Raw genomic sequence first — 16,195 nt, 5'->3', positions numbered from 1 at the left:
TTGTACTTCTATCTCGAAAGAGAATTGTAACAACAATTAAAGTTATAAACTCCAATCGTAGAGTAAAATTTTGTCCTATACTTCACACAAAAATATATCGTATATAAATTACATAACAATAATTATTATTTTTATACTTTTATTTAAATTATATCACACTCAGCACATACTTACGAAAAATCTCATACCAATCAAACTAACTATCCTTTTCTGTCTCACTGGAGATTAGATTATAGAGTAAATTATAACTAGGTTATTACAGCCTTAATGTGGCCAATTTATAGTCCAAATTTGAAAAGGTTAGGTGTTGGTACATTGCAAAAAGAGCAGCATGTGAACACACGACAAGATTTTCAACTTTGATCTTTTGCAAAAGCAGCATTGATTTCTGATTGACTCTCTGATTAATGCTTCTCAAAAAAAGCAATATTTGTCAAAGTGGGATTCCTTAACTCGAGGAAGGCGCCGAAAGTGTGCGAGTTGCCAGTAAAAATAATGCTTTCATGGGTCTGGATGGGCCTCTCATGTCTCCTAATTAATTGATTTAAAGAAACATTTTTATTTCTTTTTGAAAGAATTTCTCTTCGATTATTAGATGAAATAATATTCGACGAAGTAGACGTTATGGTAACATCAATATATGAAATGTCGTTAAAGCAAAACATACATGTGATATTTCACTGTTTACAAAGAGTTGTTTGGGGTGGATGATTGACATATAAGACATGACGTGTGAGAGCTGCAGAGGTGTTTCTCAATTAAGGTAATTGAAGACGACCCCATACTAAACCGTCGTATTTTGGAATGAAGAACCTCAACGTCAACTGAGTATAAAACCTTGTAAAGAACAAACATCATAAAGCGTTAAGGAGGGAAGGGTCGGGACGACTATTAACAGAAAACTTGTATCAACATGAAAGAGGAAGAAAAAGCTGTACGCTCTTGCAAACATAGTACCGTCAAGATTAAGAAAGAGTGGGAAAGATTTCCAAGGTTAATGTTACAATAGCATGAATCAAAAGTTGTCCCGTCAATAGTTCCAGCAGCTGTTAATTGCCCCATCTTGACTTCATCAGCAGAAACTCTGCCATACACAATTACTCAGTTGTCAGTCTCCAACTTTGTGGTCTGAAAAGGAAGCAGGGCGATCTTTAGATGCTTGTCCAGCTGCAAGGATGGTCATAATTTTGAGTGTTGTCTCCAAGGACAACCACCCTCGAATGCCTGGTCCAGCACATCCTCCATCCGCTTTGCAAGTAATATCTATTAACAAGATTTATCATAAAAAATGAATTAGATGCCCATTCGTTTCTGATTTCATTATTCGTACCTCACAATTCGATTCCTAGCTTTTGTCAACTGATACATCAATAAGATCTCAGTCTAACAGAAGTAAGAAGCTTAAAAAATAGATTCCAGGTAACACTGATAAACAGAAATGTGAGAATTCCCTCATCAGTAAAATCTAAGCTGCTACATGGCTACAAAGAATTACTAAACGCACAACCATGATGTTCAAGATTTTTACCTCCAGACTGGAGAGTACGGCTGAAGGCACTTCTACCAAGTCCTTTAAGTTCCTCTCTGGTAGAATAACTCTCTTAATTCCATAGCGATGGGCTGCTAAAACCTGTATAGTGCTTAATTAAGTAATAATATAAAAAGTATGTATAATGGTAAGCAATGATGCATCAAATTATTCAACAGTGAAAGTAAAATAAGTGACTTTATCTATTTACAACGTGTACATTGTCCGAGTATATTTAACCCTTAGGATATATAAACACTATATCTAGGTGTAGTTAACCGTTAGGATATACAAAAACCTTTTAACTATTGGAACTACACAAAATGACTCCTGCCTTTTACATAATTAGACTTATACTCCATGTCAGTGATCTCCATAAAAAAATTAGCCAGAGAGGGTATAAGGTCCTTCTTGCCCGTCCACTAGGGGAGCAAACAAGCTGAGCTCGGCCAAAAATTCCAAGCTCAAACTCGAACTCCCTTGAGCTCGTGCTCGACGAGCCACGAAATTTAACAGGCTTGAGCTTGTCAATCACAAGCCGAGCTCACAAACAGGCTCATGCGCTCGAGCTTTATTATTTTAGTTTTTGCCTCAAAGAAAATTTGGACAATAAAAAAAATATGGACTACTTTACAATCTGGAATAATTACTCAAAAATCCAAATAAGAGAATGAGCACCACAAACAAAATGTTCATAAGAAGCCCGATAAGAAGCAATGTGATGAAAAGGAAATTAACGGCCATGAATTAAGCTTGTTTTTAGATAATATAAACCAAAATACCATAATTTCTCATCATCTACAATTAAAATGAGATATTGACTAATAATTTATCTGATATATGGTGAAACTTTGAAACAAATGCATTTTTGTTGTAGTGGATATTAAAATATAACGAGAAAATGCATTATTTCATTATATTAAATATTTATATACCAAATAATTATAAAAAGTACTAAATTGTTGATTAAGTTTGTTTTTACATAATATAACAAAACTACCATATTTTATTATCATCTAAATTAAAATATGAGATATAGATGAATAATTGTAATATATGGTGAACTTTGGAACAAATATACTTTGTTCTAGAGGATATTGCAACTATAAATAAAAAAATCATATGCATTATATTAATTAATAATATACAAAAAATGTTTCAAAACTTGCTAACTTGTCGATTAAGCTTTTTGTTAGATAATATAAAAAAGAATACCATATTTATTATTATCTAAAATTAAAACATGAGATATTGACTAATAATTCTAATATATGGTGAATTCTGAATATAAACTCGATATAATATTGAATATGTAGTTAAATGTATAATAATATTTAAAAATATAAAAAGATATATTAAAAAAAAGAAATAAGAGAGGTGAGCTCGTGAGCTCATAAACATAAACAATGGAGCTCGAGCTTGAGTTGAGCACGAAATCAAGCCAGCTCGGCGGATGTTGTGCCCCTACCCTCCACTAAATAGGCCAAAAAAGTCTGTCAGAAAACTAAAAGATTGTACAAAAACCCACAACTTTCAAGTTTAAAATTCATAACTTTTGTTACACTTCTCTCCTACAGGCAACAAACATGAACATACATGCCCACACAGATGAACAAAGAAATTGAGTTTGACATGAGGTACCCTGGAGGTAAGCTTTGGTGCAATTCAGGGTGTGGCAAAGGGTAGCATGGGGTGGGGGTAGAGTAGCTGGCTACGGCAGGTGGTGTGGTTCGGTGGGATTGGAGTCGGGGGAAATGGTGAATCCACAGAGAAGAAGAAAAAGAAAAGGAAAAATAAAAATTTATAAAACTATCAGGTAATTCTTTCATTTGTTTAATTAATTAGTTATAACATTTAATCCTAATCAAGTTATCATTTTAATCAATATAAATTTAAAGACTAATTACTTGATTTTCTACAATTAATTATAATTATTTAGTAATTCACTTAAAGGGCATGCTAAAGGCACCAGTCGAGCTCCATTTTCCATCCATTGCTCTGTGCTTTTGCCTGGTGCAACCTGTCTTTTTTACAGTTCCCCAAGAAGTTTACCAAGTTTGTTTCTGAAAAAGAGAGAATAAAAGCCAAAACCCTTGTTTGCTTTCTGCCCCGTTCATGGTAATTCTCTCCAGCCCCTGATATTGCGTTCTTCCTTCTTATCTTCTTCTTCTTGCTTCCTTCTTCCTTCTCTTCCTCTTCTTCTTTCCTACTTTTTCCCTTTTCTTTCTTGCTCTTGTTTAGTTCTTCCTTCGTTCTTTCCTTTTTCTTTCTTTCTTTTTTTTTTTGGTTTCTTCCTCTTCTTCTTGTCTTTTTGTTTGTCCTTTCCTCTTTTCCTGTTCTTTCTTGTTCTGCCTATTTCATTTTGCAGTTTCTTTTTGTTTAAGCAAATTATAATTGTACTTACTGAATTAAAATTAAAATTACTAATATATGCCAAATTAATGAATTATTGCTAATTCATTTGTATGGCCATGCGCTTCAATAAGGCAAACATTGAAGCATGCACCTCGCATGTCTGTAGGGACCTTTGACTATAAACTCAGTTAATGACATTACAAAGTAGAGGGTTACACTAGCAGAACCAAAATTAGCCCTGTAAAAGCAGTAGAAAGCATACCTTATCCTTGATACCACCTACAGGTAACACTAAACCCCTCAAAGTCATCTCCCCAGTCATAGCTGTGTCTGCTCTAACCCTTCTGTGACTGAAGAGTGAAACCAGTGCGGTAACAAGAGTGACACCAGCTGAGGGCCCATCCTTCGGTACAGCCCCAGCAGGAAAGTGTATGTGAATATCTCGGCCTTCGAGGAGATTGCTCTCTTCCACAGTAGCCAATTTAAGTTCCGTTGCTCTTGCTCTGACCTATATACGAAGAGAGAACCACGAATCATTACAAAAGGAACTTTACCTTGCAGAAATGCAACTTCTCTTAGAAGAAAATGAAAATTCACAATGCACTTAGTCAGTATTGTTATCCCAAGCAATTATCGGATCATGAGACTGGACTTGGTTTCCATTTTACATCAAAACTTCACAGGAGCATACTTCTAAATGGTTTAAGTGGCAAGTCAACATTGCTTTATTCAAGCATCACCTATTCCAACAGGCATGATAACCTTAAGTGACAGGCTACCTCAAGCCCAAGAGACACTCATAACCGTGCCTCACACAAGAAAGTTGAGATAGTACACAAAATCCCCAGAGGTGGGCTCCAGAAAAGTTGGAATTTGGTTCTGAGATACAAGAAAAAGCATTTATAACCACAGTTTTTAGATGGCAAGTTGCAACACTTCCTAGTACCTGAACCTCATCTCCACATTTGAACAAGACAAATCCTCAAGACAAGTATGATAATTTTTAAGGCGCCTGATATCAGCATGTGCAATCAAAGAATGGAAACCATTACCCAGGTCAGTGCGATTTGTGCTGATTCTTTAATAACATCCCCAAGTTGGCCTGTGAGATGCAAATCACCTTTTCCCACCATTGCAGTAGCCTCAACAAATTGAACCTCCCCACCGAAGGCTGTCCATACTAGTCCGACAGATACACCAGGAGTTGCAACACGGTCAGCAGCTTCTCTATCATCATATCTTGGGGGCTGAAATTCAGCATATGTACAGAATTATATCGATCCTTATTTGTAAAAAATTACACAGCAGATAGGCAAGACAAATAGGTACAATAGCAGAACAAACAGCTTTTGACCGAGTGATTGGGGTTCCAAACTCAATAAGTTAAACTGGTAAATTTGAAGATAATTCTACTTACTCCAAGTACTTTTTCCAACATAGTCTCATCCACAATGTAAGGTGAGGTGACCCTGAATGCATTTGATATATCATGATTGTTAACACTGATTGGAATTACTTCCATTTCCACTTCAGCCTCGTCAGCAAGTCTACCGTCCAACAATGGTGATGCTAACCGCTGGACATCTTTGCTAAGTGGCACAGCCTGATCTTGTTCGGCGACTCTGACAGCTGCGGCACGAGCTAAGGCAGCCAAGTTTCTCTCCAGGTTACGCACGCCAGCTTCTCTAGTATACCTTTGAATGACAAGTTTCACCATGGCCTACCATAAAATCAAGAAGGATCGACTAGGTTCTGGATAACATGTACAAAGGACTCCCTAAAAATGGTTGTTGAACAGACAACATACTTCTAGCTTAATATTAATAATAAATTCTATATAAGAAAGTGTTAAGCACCTAAGAAATCACAAATGTATTAAATATTATAATGCACTGCAAAAAGAAATGACAACAGAGACAAACTATTTACCATCTGTGGTAATAAAATTGTTTGGCATTGATAATAATGTGCATAAAGCAGCATGCAACTTGAACCATCTATTAAAGGCAAACCCATATGCAATATCCCCGGATAATCATATATCTAGCATCATCATAATATTACAGAAAGACAATTGCTTGATAACTTCTATACCTCAGGAACTTGAAGGAAATCAAAGCTCAAGCCATGCTGGTCAAGAACTCGTGGAATTAGATGTCGCATTGCTATTCTAAGTTTCTCTTCAGGTGTATATCCTGGCAGCTCAATGACTTCCATCCTATCTAAGAGCGGTGGAGGAATAGGCTGCATTCTATTTGCAGTAGCCACAAAAATAACCTTCGAAAGGTCAAATGGCACATTCAAATAGCTAAAAACTTCAATCAAGGATCACATCAGTAATATATTTCCAGAAGCATAGTTGTTAATGGCACACGGCGCACGACGAAGCATGCTTTTTTATAGTATGGCGCACAAATACAGAAATAAATTATGTATTTCATACATCAATATATATATTCACATCAATAATGCACAAATAAGTAAATATAAACACTAGATACAATTTTAATCATACCATAAAATAAATTCGCAAAATAATACATCTTAGGAAAAACTAAAGAATTCAAAACATGCAAGACGATTAAACAAATACTCCATAATCATTATAAAACAAACACAAATATATAATATCCATCAATTAAAATCCAAATCTTTCCCAATCTCGTCATCATTGGTTTTATTCTCTTGATCACTTTTATCTCTTTTCTTCTTTACGTTTTCTGCTGTTCTTCTTTAGCAAAGAAGAAAACCTAATTTCTGATTTCACCCGTTTTGCAAGATATTTTGAATTTTTTTATTAATCAGCTGAAATAGCGGTTGGGCTTTCGCCCAGTTTTTTTCAATCTCTAGCCCAAAAGGGCTGGGGCTTCATAGAGGCGCGCCTCTAAACTATGCCCAGAAGGTTGTGGCAAATATTCATCTGTTCACTTAATCATGTTTTTCTCTCTAAGAAATTATAAAAAATGGCAATAATTCGCCTGACTGACTCTACCTGTTCACCTTTGTTCTCCAACCACACACATAACCATCTGTCCATGGTGGGGCAAAAGCAAGACAAAGGAGATGGAAAACAGATTAAGAGATATAAAAATTCATGTTAAAATTGCACAAGAAATTTCATATGGTTTGACAATGCCAGGTTCCAGCCACCAAAAGTAAACTTTAAGAGCAACCCTTACAATGCGCCATACATTTCCTAAGACTAAAAATATAATGACAAGCAACAAGAAGATATTTCAGCATGATAAATTATGTGAAAAATAGCTTGTCAATATTGTCTGGATATTATCAAAACTTTTACCAAAAATAGATAGTGAAAGGATACTGATCATTAAAGGTTTTGTTCTGTTCAGGATCAAGGACTTCAAGTAGCGCCGAAGCTGGATCACCCCGAACATCAGAACCTGTTTTGTCAATCTCGTCCAGCAGCATAACTGGATTGCAAACACCTACTCTCTAGAAAATCAAAAGAATGCTTGAACTTCACAAACAGGAAAAGTATAAAATTAGATAATTATCATCTTTCATCCAATTTCAACAAAATCCAAAAATAGAAGGTTGATTCAAAATAGGACATTGGTTCTGAATTCTGAAGCCGTGCAAAACTACTACCCTATGAAATCATTCAGAAGAAACAAGCACATAATATAGTTAAAATATTCTATAGCAACTAAGCTGCTTAATCAACCAACCTACCTGATGAGTATAGTTTTACTGAAAGACATGTAGATAGGTTAACACACAGATGGAGCAACTGAGACTCTAGCTTCTATCCCCTTTGAAGCAGAAATGTCCAAAACTCAGATGGCGGACAGCACATTTAGTGTAAGCATGAAAATGTCAATACGCAACAAGCAAACCCTGACTCTCAAATCAATAAACCTTTTAAAAAATTGATAAAAACTACACCAAGATAAACATATTAATTTCAAAGAAAGGCCATACTAAACAGTGCAAAGGTCTGGCCGTTTTGCATAACACACGCAAAAATGCCCAAAGAGCCAGAACATTTTCATTCTCTCATTTGTATAGGTGAAGTTGCACAAGTGGAGGATAATAATGGAGGAAATCACTCCAAAATCAATCATATACCTATCGTAACAAGCAATTGTTTAATCAAACAGATATGTCAACTATTTCAAAAGTGCCAACTTTAATTATCAAAAAAAGTTTATTTGACCACTCTTAAGCAACCCATGTTTCTCTAAATGGCGTTCCATTGGCCGTTTCATTGCAAAACATGCAATTAGTTCTCTTACTCGTATACACTAGGTGATTTATGTTTAAATACTTGCATCACTAACTTTGTTCGAGTGCTGAAACAAGAGTAATAGGAACTTGCACCCATAGATCAACTAAACTCATTCATCTACTACCTGCAGCCACAAAATAAGATGCATACCCACAGAAGACACATAAACCTCTTACCTCATACAAGCTAAGAGCCCAGAATTCGCTCTTCTTTCAGCTGCAGATTAAGCAACATAAAGGAAAGGTTCTGTAAGATCAGTTCTCACCTTCAGTCCATCAATAAGGCGCCCAGGCATGCTACCAATATATGTACGCCTATGGCCTCTAATGTCAGCCTCATCTTTAACACCACCTAGGGATATGCGGATAAATTTTCTGCCCAAAGCAGTGGCAATTGACGAAGCTAAAGAAGTCTTTCCAACACCAGGTGGACCAACAAAACACAATACTGGTCCTCTTGCATCTGGTTTCAGCTGCATGACATGTTTGAGAGAGATTCGGGTTTCATATACAACTATTAGATGAGGAAACATCAAGCACAAAATGGTAACAAGAAGTCAACCTTGCGAACGGCCAAATATTCAATTATCCTCTGCTTGACCTTTACTAGACCATAGTGGTCAATGTCAAGTCGCTCCTTTGCAGCCTTTAAATCCAATTCCCGTTCTTCACTGGCCTTTTGCCATGGAAGGTCAGCAAGAAGTTCCAGGTACACACGAGAACTATTATATCCAGGTTGCTGAGGCTGCATTTTTTTAAGTCTCCTGATATAAGAATTTAATTTGGAAATTAAAAGAAAACCTCCACTATGTTCAAAATTCAGAATATGGAATCATAAAATAGAAATTTAGAAGTTTATTTCATGGATGATTGTTATGGTGCCACGTATACTCTACAAAAAAACATATGATCATGTTTGTAGAAGATACACCTGTGAAAAGTCTTGCTTAAGACTAGCAAGCAAAACTGCATATGCTTCGACTACGAGCAATTTATAATATGAATTTAGAAAGTATTCTAAGAATTGAATCAGATGTGCCAGGTACATGACTTACAAAAAAATCTATGAAAAATATAGACTTGGCTCCATTAGTTCAACCACAATGTAAGACAATGCTTTGATAAATTTAGTGAGCATCTCTCAGAAAGCTGTGGAGTGGAAAGCTTAAAAAGATTGTTAATCACAGAGCTTAACAACTATGGTTCTCTACAGCTAGAGTGATACCAAACCTGGATATCAATAATGAAAATCTCTTCTATAAAATCCCCTAGTGCGTTTATACCTTAATTCTCTCTGAGCGTGTTTCCAGATATTTGCTGGCATCCCTGCATCTTGCATCTTCCTCTCCAGAGCAGCCACATCATCCTCATCATCATCGTTATCACCAAGTTCTTCCTTTATAGCCCTCATCTGGTACATGTCCGAAAAAAAGCATTATGCACACTATCAGAGTCTAGTGAATGCCAGATAAGTCAGAAAAGGAAGGTGCTTTTCTCAGGTGCAGAAATCAAATATCTGAAATCATTTTTCTCATGCAACATGGATTCAACTTGGTTTTTCACAACAGTTACCAAGTAAGACAAAAGTGACACCCCAGTTAAGTGAGGTGGTATTTATATTAATTTGGCGAAGGGCCACATTCTAGAACTGAAACCACATAACCACTACCTGATGGTAAAACATCCCATATAAAAGTAACAAAACATTATATCTAGCTTATGGTAGATCAGTCCAGTAGCCTTTGACGCAAAAGGAGGGCAATGCATATAGCAGAAACACTCATCTTGATACAAAAGAAAATTATAATAAAGAGGAAGCATCAAGAGATATGGGGATTACAAGTTTTGTCTTCGTAAATGGTTGTCAACAAATTGCTAATAGATTTTCTTTGGTCCCAATAAAAACGAAAAATATCTAACAAAACTTCTTCATTGTATATCAGATTGCTGGTGCCAAAAGTATTGAAAAAATGAAAACCAATATGCAGAATGAATGGAGATTATAAAGCTGGATAACATTTCCCAGGTAGAACTCAAAAATAACATATGATCTCCATGGCGTATAAAAGATATAAAAGCATGGGAAAACCAACGTCAAGCAGAATTGGGATTTTTCAATCTCAATTTTATAGGTTGGATCACAGGATTGAATCCTTAAGAAGCTGAGCAGGTCATTTGAGAAACATCTAACATGCAACCCCAGAAGCTAAAGATGCACGACAGAAGCACCAGAATAGAGAAATTTAAATATATAATAAAAATTCTGCAGGCAGAGGAGCTTTCTCTTTTTCAGTTCACAGAAATCTGAAATACTCAATATTCGTGAAAAATACGGACCTGCTGACGGAGTAGAAACTCTTTCTGGGACTTCGATAATTGTCCCTCAACCTTTTGCGTAATCTTCTCCGCTACACGAATTGACTACAAGGCAAGCAAAATTACCGTGACTCATTATTCTACAGGATCCTAAAATGTATAAACCCTGTCGGCTGCATACCTGCAAGTGCCTATCAACCAATTCAGTAGCTTTTGAAAGCCTCACTTTCACATCAACAGAATCTAACATGGATATTTGCTCTTCAAAGCTAATCTCAAAGCTAGCGACAAAAATATCAGCCAATTTGTGAACAGGAACCGTCTCCAGCAGAACTTTAGTCCTCCCTCCTGTTTTTTGTTTCTAGATACAGAAATAACTCAAATCAGAGCAACCATTATCAATTGTAAGTGGGCAAAGGCAAAGTATTGAAATCTATGTCTAATCTCAACTAACTCATGACTTCCTCACTAATGCTTTAGCATATATTAAACAACCAATCATTAAAACCAAACCTCAAGTGCTACCTGCTCAAGAACAGAGATGAGCTCCATCGCTGTGGCCTTGAATTGTCTGGATAACGCTATGAAATCAGGGTCTTGTTCCACTTGATCCATCTCTGGAAATATTATCACAGGGTTTTAAATCAGCCTCTTGATAAAGCTCTGTACACTCAATGTCGAAGATGATTTTTCCCAACATAGATGGCGGCAAGAGAAATCAAAATGCAAAGATATGGATATCAGACAACTTGTCAGTGCAAGAAAAAATAACACATTCAATGGATCCCTTCTCAGACAGAATAAATTTGAAAAATGATTAAATTCCACAGATACAAGCATGTATAATATGTGCCGAGAAATAAAGAAAACAACAGAGTGCAAGCATTCAGTTTCATTCCCGTCAAAGGTTTCAGAACCTTTAATTGAAAGGGTCATCCAGGTTGGCAAATATTGGTTGGTAAATGCATGAAATAAATCTTTACACAACACCTATATTCTGCTCTCATTTTTTGCCAGTACACTAAAAGTTGGTACAATAACAGCAACGCTAAAGATTAAATCTGTGACTGTTAACTTTCATCAACTATATTATGGTAAGCACAAAAGCAGACTTCACTAGACACAACACTTTCTAATAAGAAAAAATGCTAAAGAGGATTAAATGCCATTAGAGATGGATCACATAGATTTTATGTCCTTGGATAATGAATAATTTAAGTTAAATTATAGAAAAACTGTAGCATAACGGATTAAATACCAAAAGTTTCATCTCAACTTCTCCCAGTTGTCTTAAAGCTATGTTTCCATTATCCAACTAACTTAGCACCGCTAGCAAATTCAGAACTTCCCATCAGATGCTTCTGGGTTTCACAAACTAAACTATATAGGTTGGAAGAGTATTAATAAGCATAGTTCCACATCCAACCAGGTGACCTCAATTACATGTTATCCAACGCTAAAACAACAACACAAACAAGGCAGATCAGCTGGATGAACCATGTCATCACCAATTAATTATTTCAAACTAAAAATTGCATCTGACCAGCATCTTGATAAAAGATGCTAAGAAACTTATTGATGTACGGGACGAAGAAAATTCAACCAATGCCCTAATTGAGTGATAGAAAGGATTCCATTATGGGGGATTAGTTGGGAAACAAATAGAAGGCTCTCGCGAATCCTTGCTGCACTGCTAAGTAACTGTACAGTCCTCAAAATTGAATTCTTGCTAACTCTCATCATTGGTTGAATATTCTACAATATGTAAGTTGGATAATTTTATGACTTCTTTGCCATTTAAAATGCTTTGGCAAGTAATTGTTGTATTACTGAGTTGAGTCATTCTCCAATTCTCCAAACCTTTTTAGCCCATTAATCCTCCATAGTGATTCCTCATTAGTTGAACTTTCTTCAATGTGTCAGTTGAATAGCTTTCTCCAAACCTTGAACAATTAACTGATCCCAATAGACATAACATTTAGAGATGTGCACCAGAGGCTTTGATGAATAAAAAAACTAACAACTAGTTGTACAAAGAGTTTCTGCAAGAATATGAGCGGCTCAATTAGTTCAATTTCCACCCTGGTGATCTGGATTGCAAATTTTCCAATGAGTTAGTAAAACACCAATGCAAATTAACCTGATGAACTACGTCACACCCACTTATTTTCTTGTTCATCTCACATAATAACATTAACATCTTGCAACAAGAAGAGGTGGTTAACCTGTGAAACTCCAATGACTTTCTTTCCTCCATTTATGCTTACAGTCACAGAGGCAGCCCAAGCAACACAATTTGAAGAGATTAAAAATCCTCTCAAGAACAGAATTTCTCAGGGAACAGACAATTTTGGATCAGGTAATGACAGCTTCAATATCGAAAGATAGAGAACCCACTTATGGGCATTTATCATGCAAAGTCTGAAATTTGCAAAATCTTAGCATGCCTATACATTTTAGTAAAGGAAGCACATAGGACCTTTCATTTCCTGAGAGTAACCTAAATGAAAAAAGAGGGCAGCTATACTAATTCATACAACTTTACTTCTTCTAAACCCCCATTCAAGGACAACATTGTTATGCATGATTTTCTTACATGACTACGTAAAAGCCAGCAGAGGATTGCCTGTGCTTCTTGGTATTAGGTTGGTTTTAACTTGAGTATTTCTTCACCAAATTTATGTCCTTATAGATGCACCATGAAACAAAGAATTTTACAGATTTTTACCAACTTTCGTCATATCAAGGGGAATGATGCGGGCGGTGTAATACGTTCCTCTCGTGCTCAGCTCCTGCACACTAAATCTGCACAAGCCTTCAAGAACAACAATGTAGGTGACCCTGCCACTTGGTTTCTCCACTCCTCTTGACAGATGTAAAGCTCGGGCAGCAACTCCTCTGGAAAGCAAAAATAGATCACCAGTGACCAACATAATTCAGCAACACACACAGAAAACAGAATTCAGCTTCAGTAACACAGGTATACTTATTATGCCAGTGGATAACTTCCTGTTGATTTTTGCCACCATGTTTGTGGGAGTCGGATGTTTCCTCTTGATTTTTGGAGCTTCTTTCTCCTAAATTAGTTCCCCCGCCTTCAAGACAGTTCCATAACAACTCATCAGATCATAATCACAATACTGCTACTAAGGTTACTTATGATCATCATCTTTATTACGTTACAAATTATCTAATCAAGACTCAACCAGAAACCTGCTCAATAATCAGAGGAGTCATTCTATACTACACCAGGTCCCACAATTATTCTCTTAATCAGGTCAGATGTTGGACCCCCCACCACAGTAAAAAAGAAACAAAATCCTGTCTCAGACCATCAGACTCAGCGTGTAAGTTAATCACCTGGAGCCAGTGTGGACGCTGCAGACTGAGACTCCGCAGCAGCATCACGAACTGGCAGAATACCAATTAGTCCTTTCTCTTCCCTCTGCCATAACTCTTGTTCCACCAATTTCACACTAGCACCACAACAAACACAAGTAATCTTCATTCAATACAGAAAATAGAATAACGAGGAAACTAAAAAGAATCATAAGATTCAGCCGGCAAGAAGAATTGGACGTAAAAACAGAAGGTACCTGCTGGGTGAAGTGCATCGAATACGAATAATTGCACCAGGCAGCAATACTTTGTTCCGGAAGGGAAGAATTGCGAGTCGACCCGGCAACTCCACCGATTCCGCCATACCAACCGTCTGCTTCTATTCCTTTCACACAGGAATTAATAACAGAAATTTTGTGACGAAAATTAAAGCTAAATTGATTGAGAAAAGGATGCGGGGAAGAAATTAGTAGGAAGAGATGAAGGGAGAAACAAAAATCGGACAAGTGATGAAAAAGAAGAGGTGGTCGTGCGCTTTGGCAACGAAAGTACTACTCTCGATTAACTTTGATCAAATTCAACTATATATTGTACCATAAATGTATTTATATTATATTAATAAAAAATATATACCGATTTATTATGACGTTGTAAATGAATAAATTGTATTCAACTTTATTGTATGACTTATAATCAATAAGAATGATATCTGATGTAATAACTAAATAATGGGTATATAATAACATCAATTGTATGCAACAATTACATCTTAGTCATAAAGAAACTACAATTACATCTAATTCAGACAGGTTTTTCTTAATAATTGGAACAACTAGACAACTTCAACTGTGTGGATGATTGAATGTGCATTGTCTTTTCTATTCTCTCTCCTCATGATCAAATGTTTTTGTTTATTATATTTGAATGGACAATGGTGGCTAAAGTGAAGACCACTTGTTAAATTCAGCCTCCACCTTTTTTCAATGGATAAATTGACTTAATTTGGGTGTGCAAAATGAGCCCAACACCACATATTCCTTTAGTAGTTAAATAAAGTGCTTGGATGGATTCTTCCTCTGGTATATTTACTTTAGTGTATAAGAAGTGATATCTTTCATAATCCTTTATAGTGATATGTTGATTAACATTTTGATCAGTTCGTTGTTGAGTAGGTCGGCCTGATACTGGGTCATAAATTTAGGTGGTTCTAATCATGAATAACTGTGACTGATTATAAGTCGAAAAAAACAGTCGATTTGGGGTTGTATTTTGCTCTCTTTTTATGTCCTCAACTTTGTCGCATGAATTTCCCAACATACCCTCACTTTTAACGGGAATTACATCCTTAGGAGTCAGGTGCTACACTCATTTCAATTGTTGCAACAACTGTCCCGAGCAGCACAGTGCCCTTTGCCTTTCTTTCATGTATGGTTTGCCGGTGTCTATGGTGTTGGATTTTCTTCACAAGGATCGTCAATGTTGTTCTATGCAGTACATTAAAGTTCAAATTTGATTTTCGCATGAATTCAATTTGACTGACTGCAGATCATCTCCTTGTTTAAATGTGTGTGGTTGATTTTGTCAGTGTTGAAGAAGAAGGGGTCGATGGCAAAGGAATTTATGTGGTTGTTGAAAGATCGAACGGGGAAAGAAGACGAGGGTGGGGTGATGGGCTTCTCCTCATCACGTTTTCTCTTTTTAGAATGATTTCTCTCTCTCTCTTTAGAGATTTAAAAGGTGTTTGGCCAAATTTATAAACTTCTCAAAATATCTTAAAAGATATTAGAGAGCTTATAAGCTCCAAAAGTATTTGGCCTATTTTTTAAAAAAAAATATGTTATAAGATTTCAAAATAAGATGATTTGAATCTTATAAGTTTTTTGAAAAAAAGTTAACTTCTCTAATTTTTTTCAAAAATCTTATAAGCTCTATAAGATTAATATGTAATAAAAATTATCCTTATTCTCACATACAAAAACACATTCTCATATGGTTCGAATATTAAAAGAGTAATACTATGTGTACGGTTTGAATATTTTTATTTTTATTTTCATATTAAATAGTGAATAACGACATACAAACTTTCGATTTTGGAGAGTATTTTGTTTTTGTTTAACAGTACCAATTAAGTTTAGAAAGTGAAGTACATATAATAGAATAAATAGTTTTCTTATCAATTAAAACACATATTATCTATTTTTGAAAATTAAACTGTATATACTTATATTTGAATGACAAAAATAGAAATATTATTATGAACTTTATATTCTTTTATAGCTAACTATAAATGACATATTTATCACTAGAAATATATTTCTATACGTGCGTTGCACGTCATACTTTCGATTTACATAAGAAACTCCGGTCAATTGATATTAAGAACTACAATATGTTATTATATATATA

General features: G+C 35.7%; 1 protein-coding gene across 1 annotated transcript; it reads right to left on the bottom strand.

Annotated features, from left to right (window-relative positions):
- Positions 1-891: 891 nt before the first annotated feature.
- Positions 892-14,361, bottom strand: LON2 (lon protease 2). The gene is made up of 17 exons (XM_011071968.3): positions 14,047-14,361; positions 13,811-13,926; positions 13,437-13,545; positions 13,179-13,348; positions 10,976-11,067; positions 10,632-10,811; positions 10,472-10,555; positions 9,418-9,545; positions 8,697-8,898; positions 8,401-8,607; positions 7,209-7,339; positions 5,978-6,191; positions 5,301-5,603; positions 4,936-5,130; positions 4,146-4,391; positions 1,529-1,630; positions 892-1,263 (listed from the first exon to the last, which is right to left on the bottom strand). Exons 1-17 carry the CDS (start codon positions 14,151-14,153, stop codon positions 1,180-1,182), a joined length of 2,670 nt encoding a protein of 889 aa, XP_011070270.1. The 5' UTR covers positions 14,154-14,361; the 3' UTR covers positions 892-1,179.
- Between the last annotated feature and the right edge of the window lie 1,834 nt (positions 14,362-16,195).

Source organism: Sesamum indicum, linkage group LG2 (genome assembly GCF_026168435.1).
Source record: "Sesamum indicum cultivar Baizhima isolate 11 linkage group LG2, ASM2616843v1, whole genome shotgun sequence".
Taxonomy (NCBI): domain Eukaryota; kingdom Viridiplantae; phylum Streptophyta; class Magnoliopsida; order Lamiales; family Pedaliaceae; genus Sesamum; species Sesamum indicum.
The sequence above is the reverse complement of the archived record's forward strand: the minus strand, read 5'-3'. Positions and strand labels throughout refer to the sequence as shown.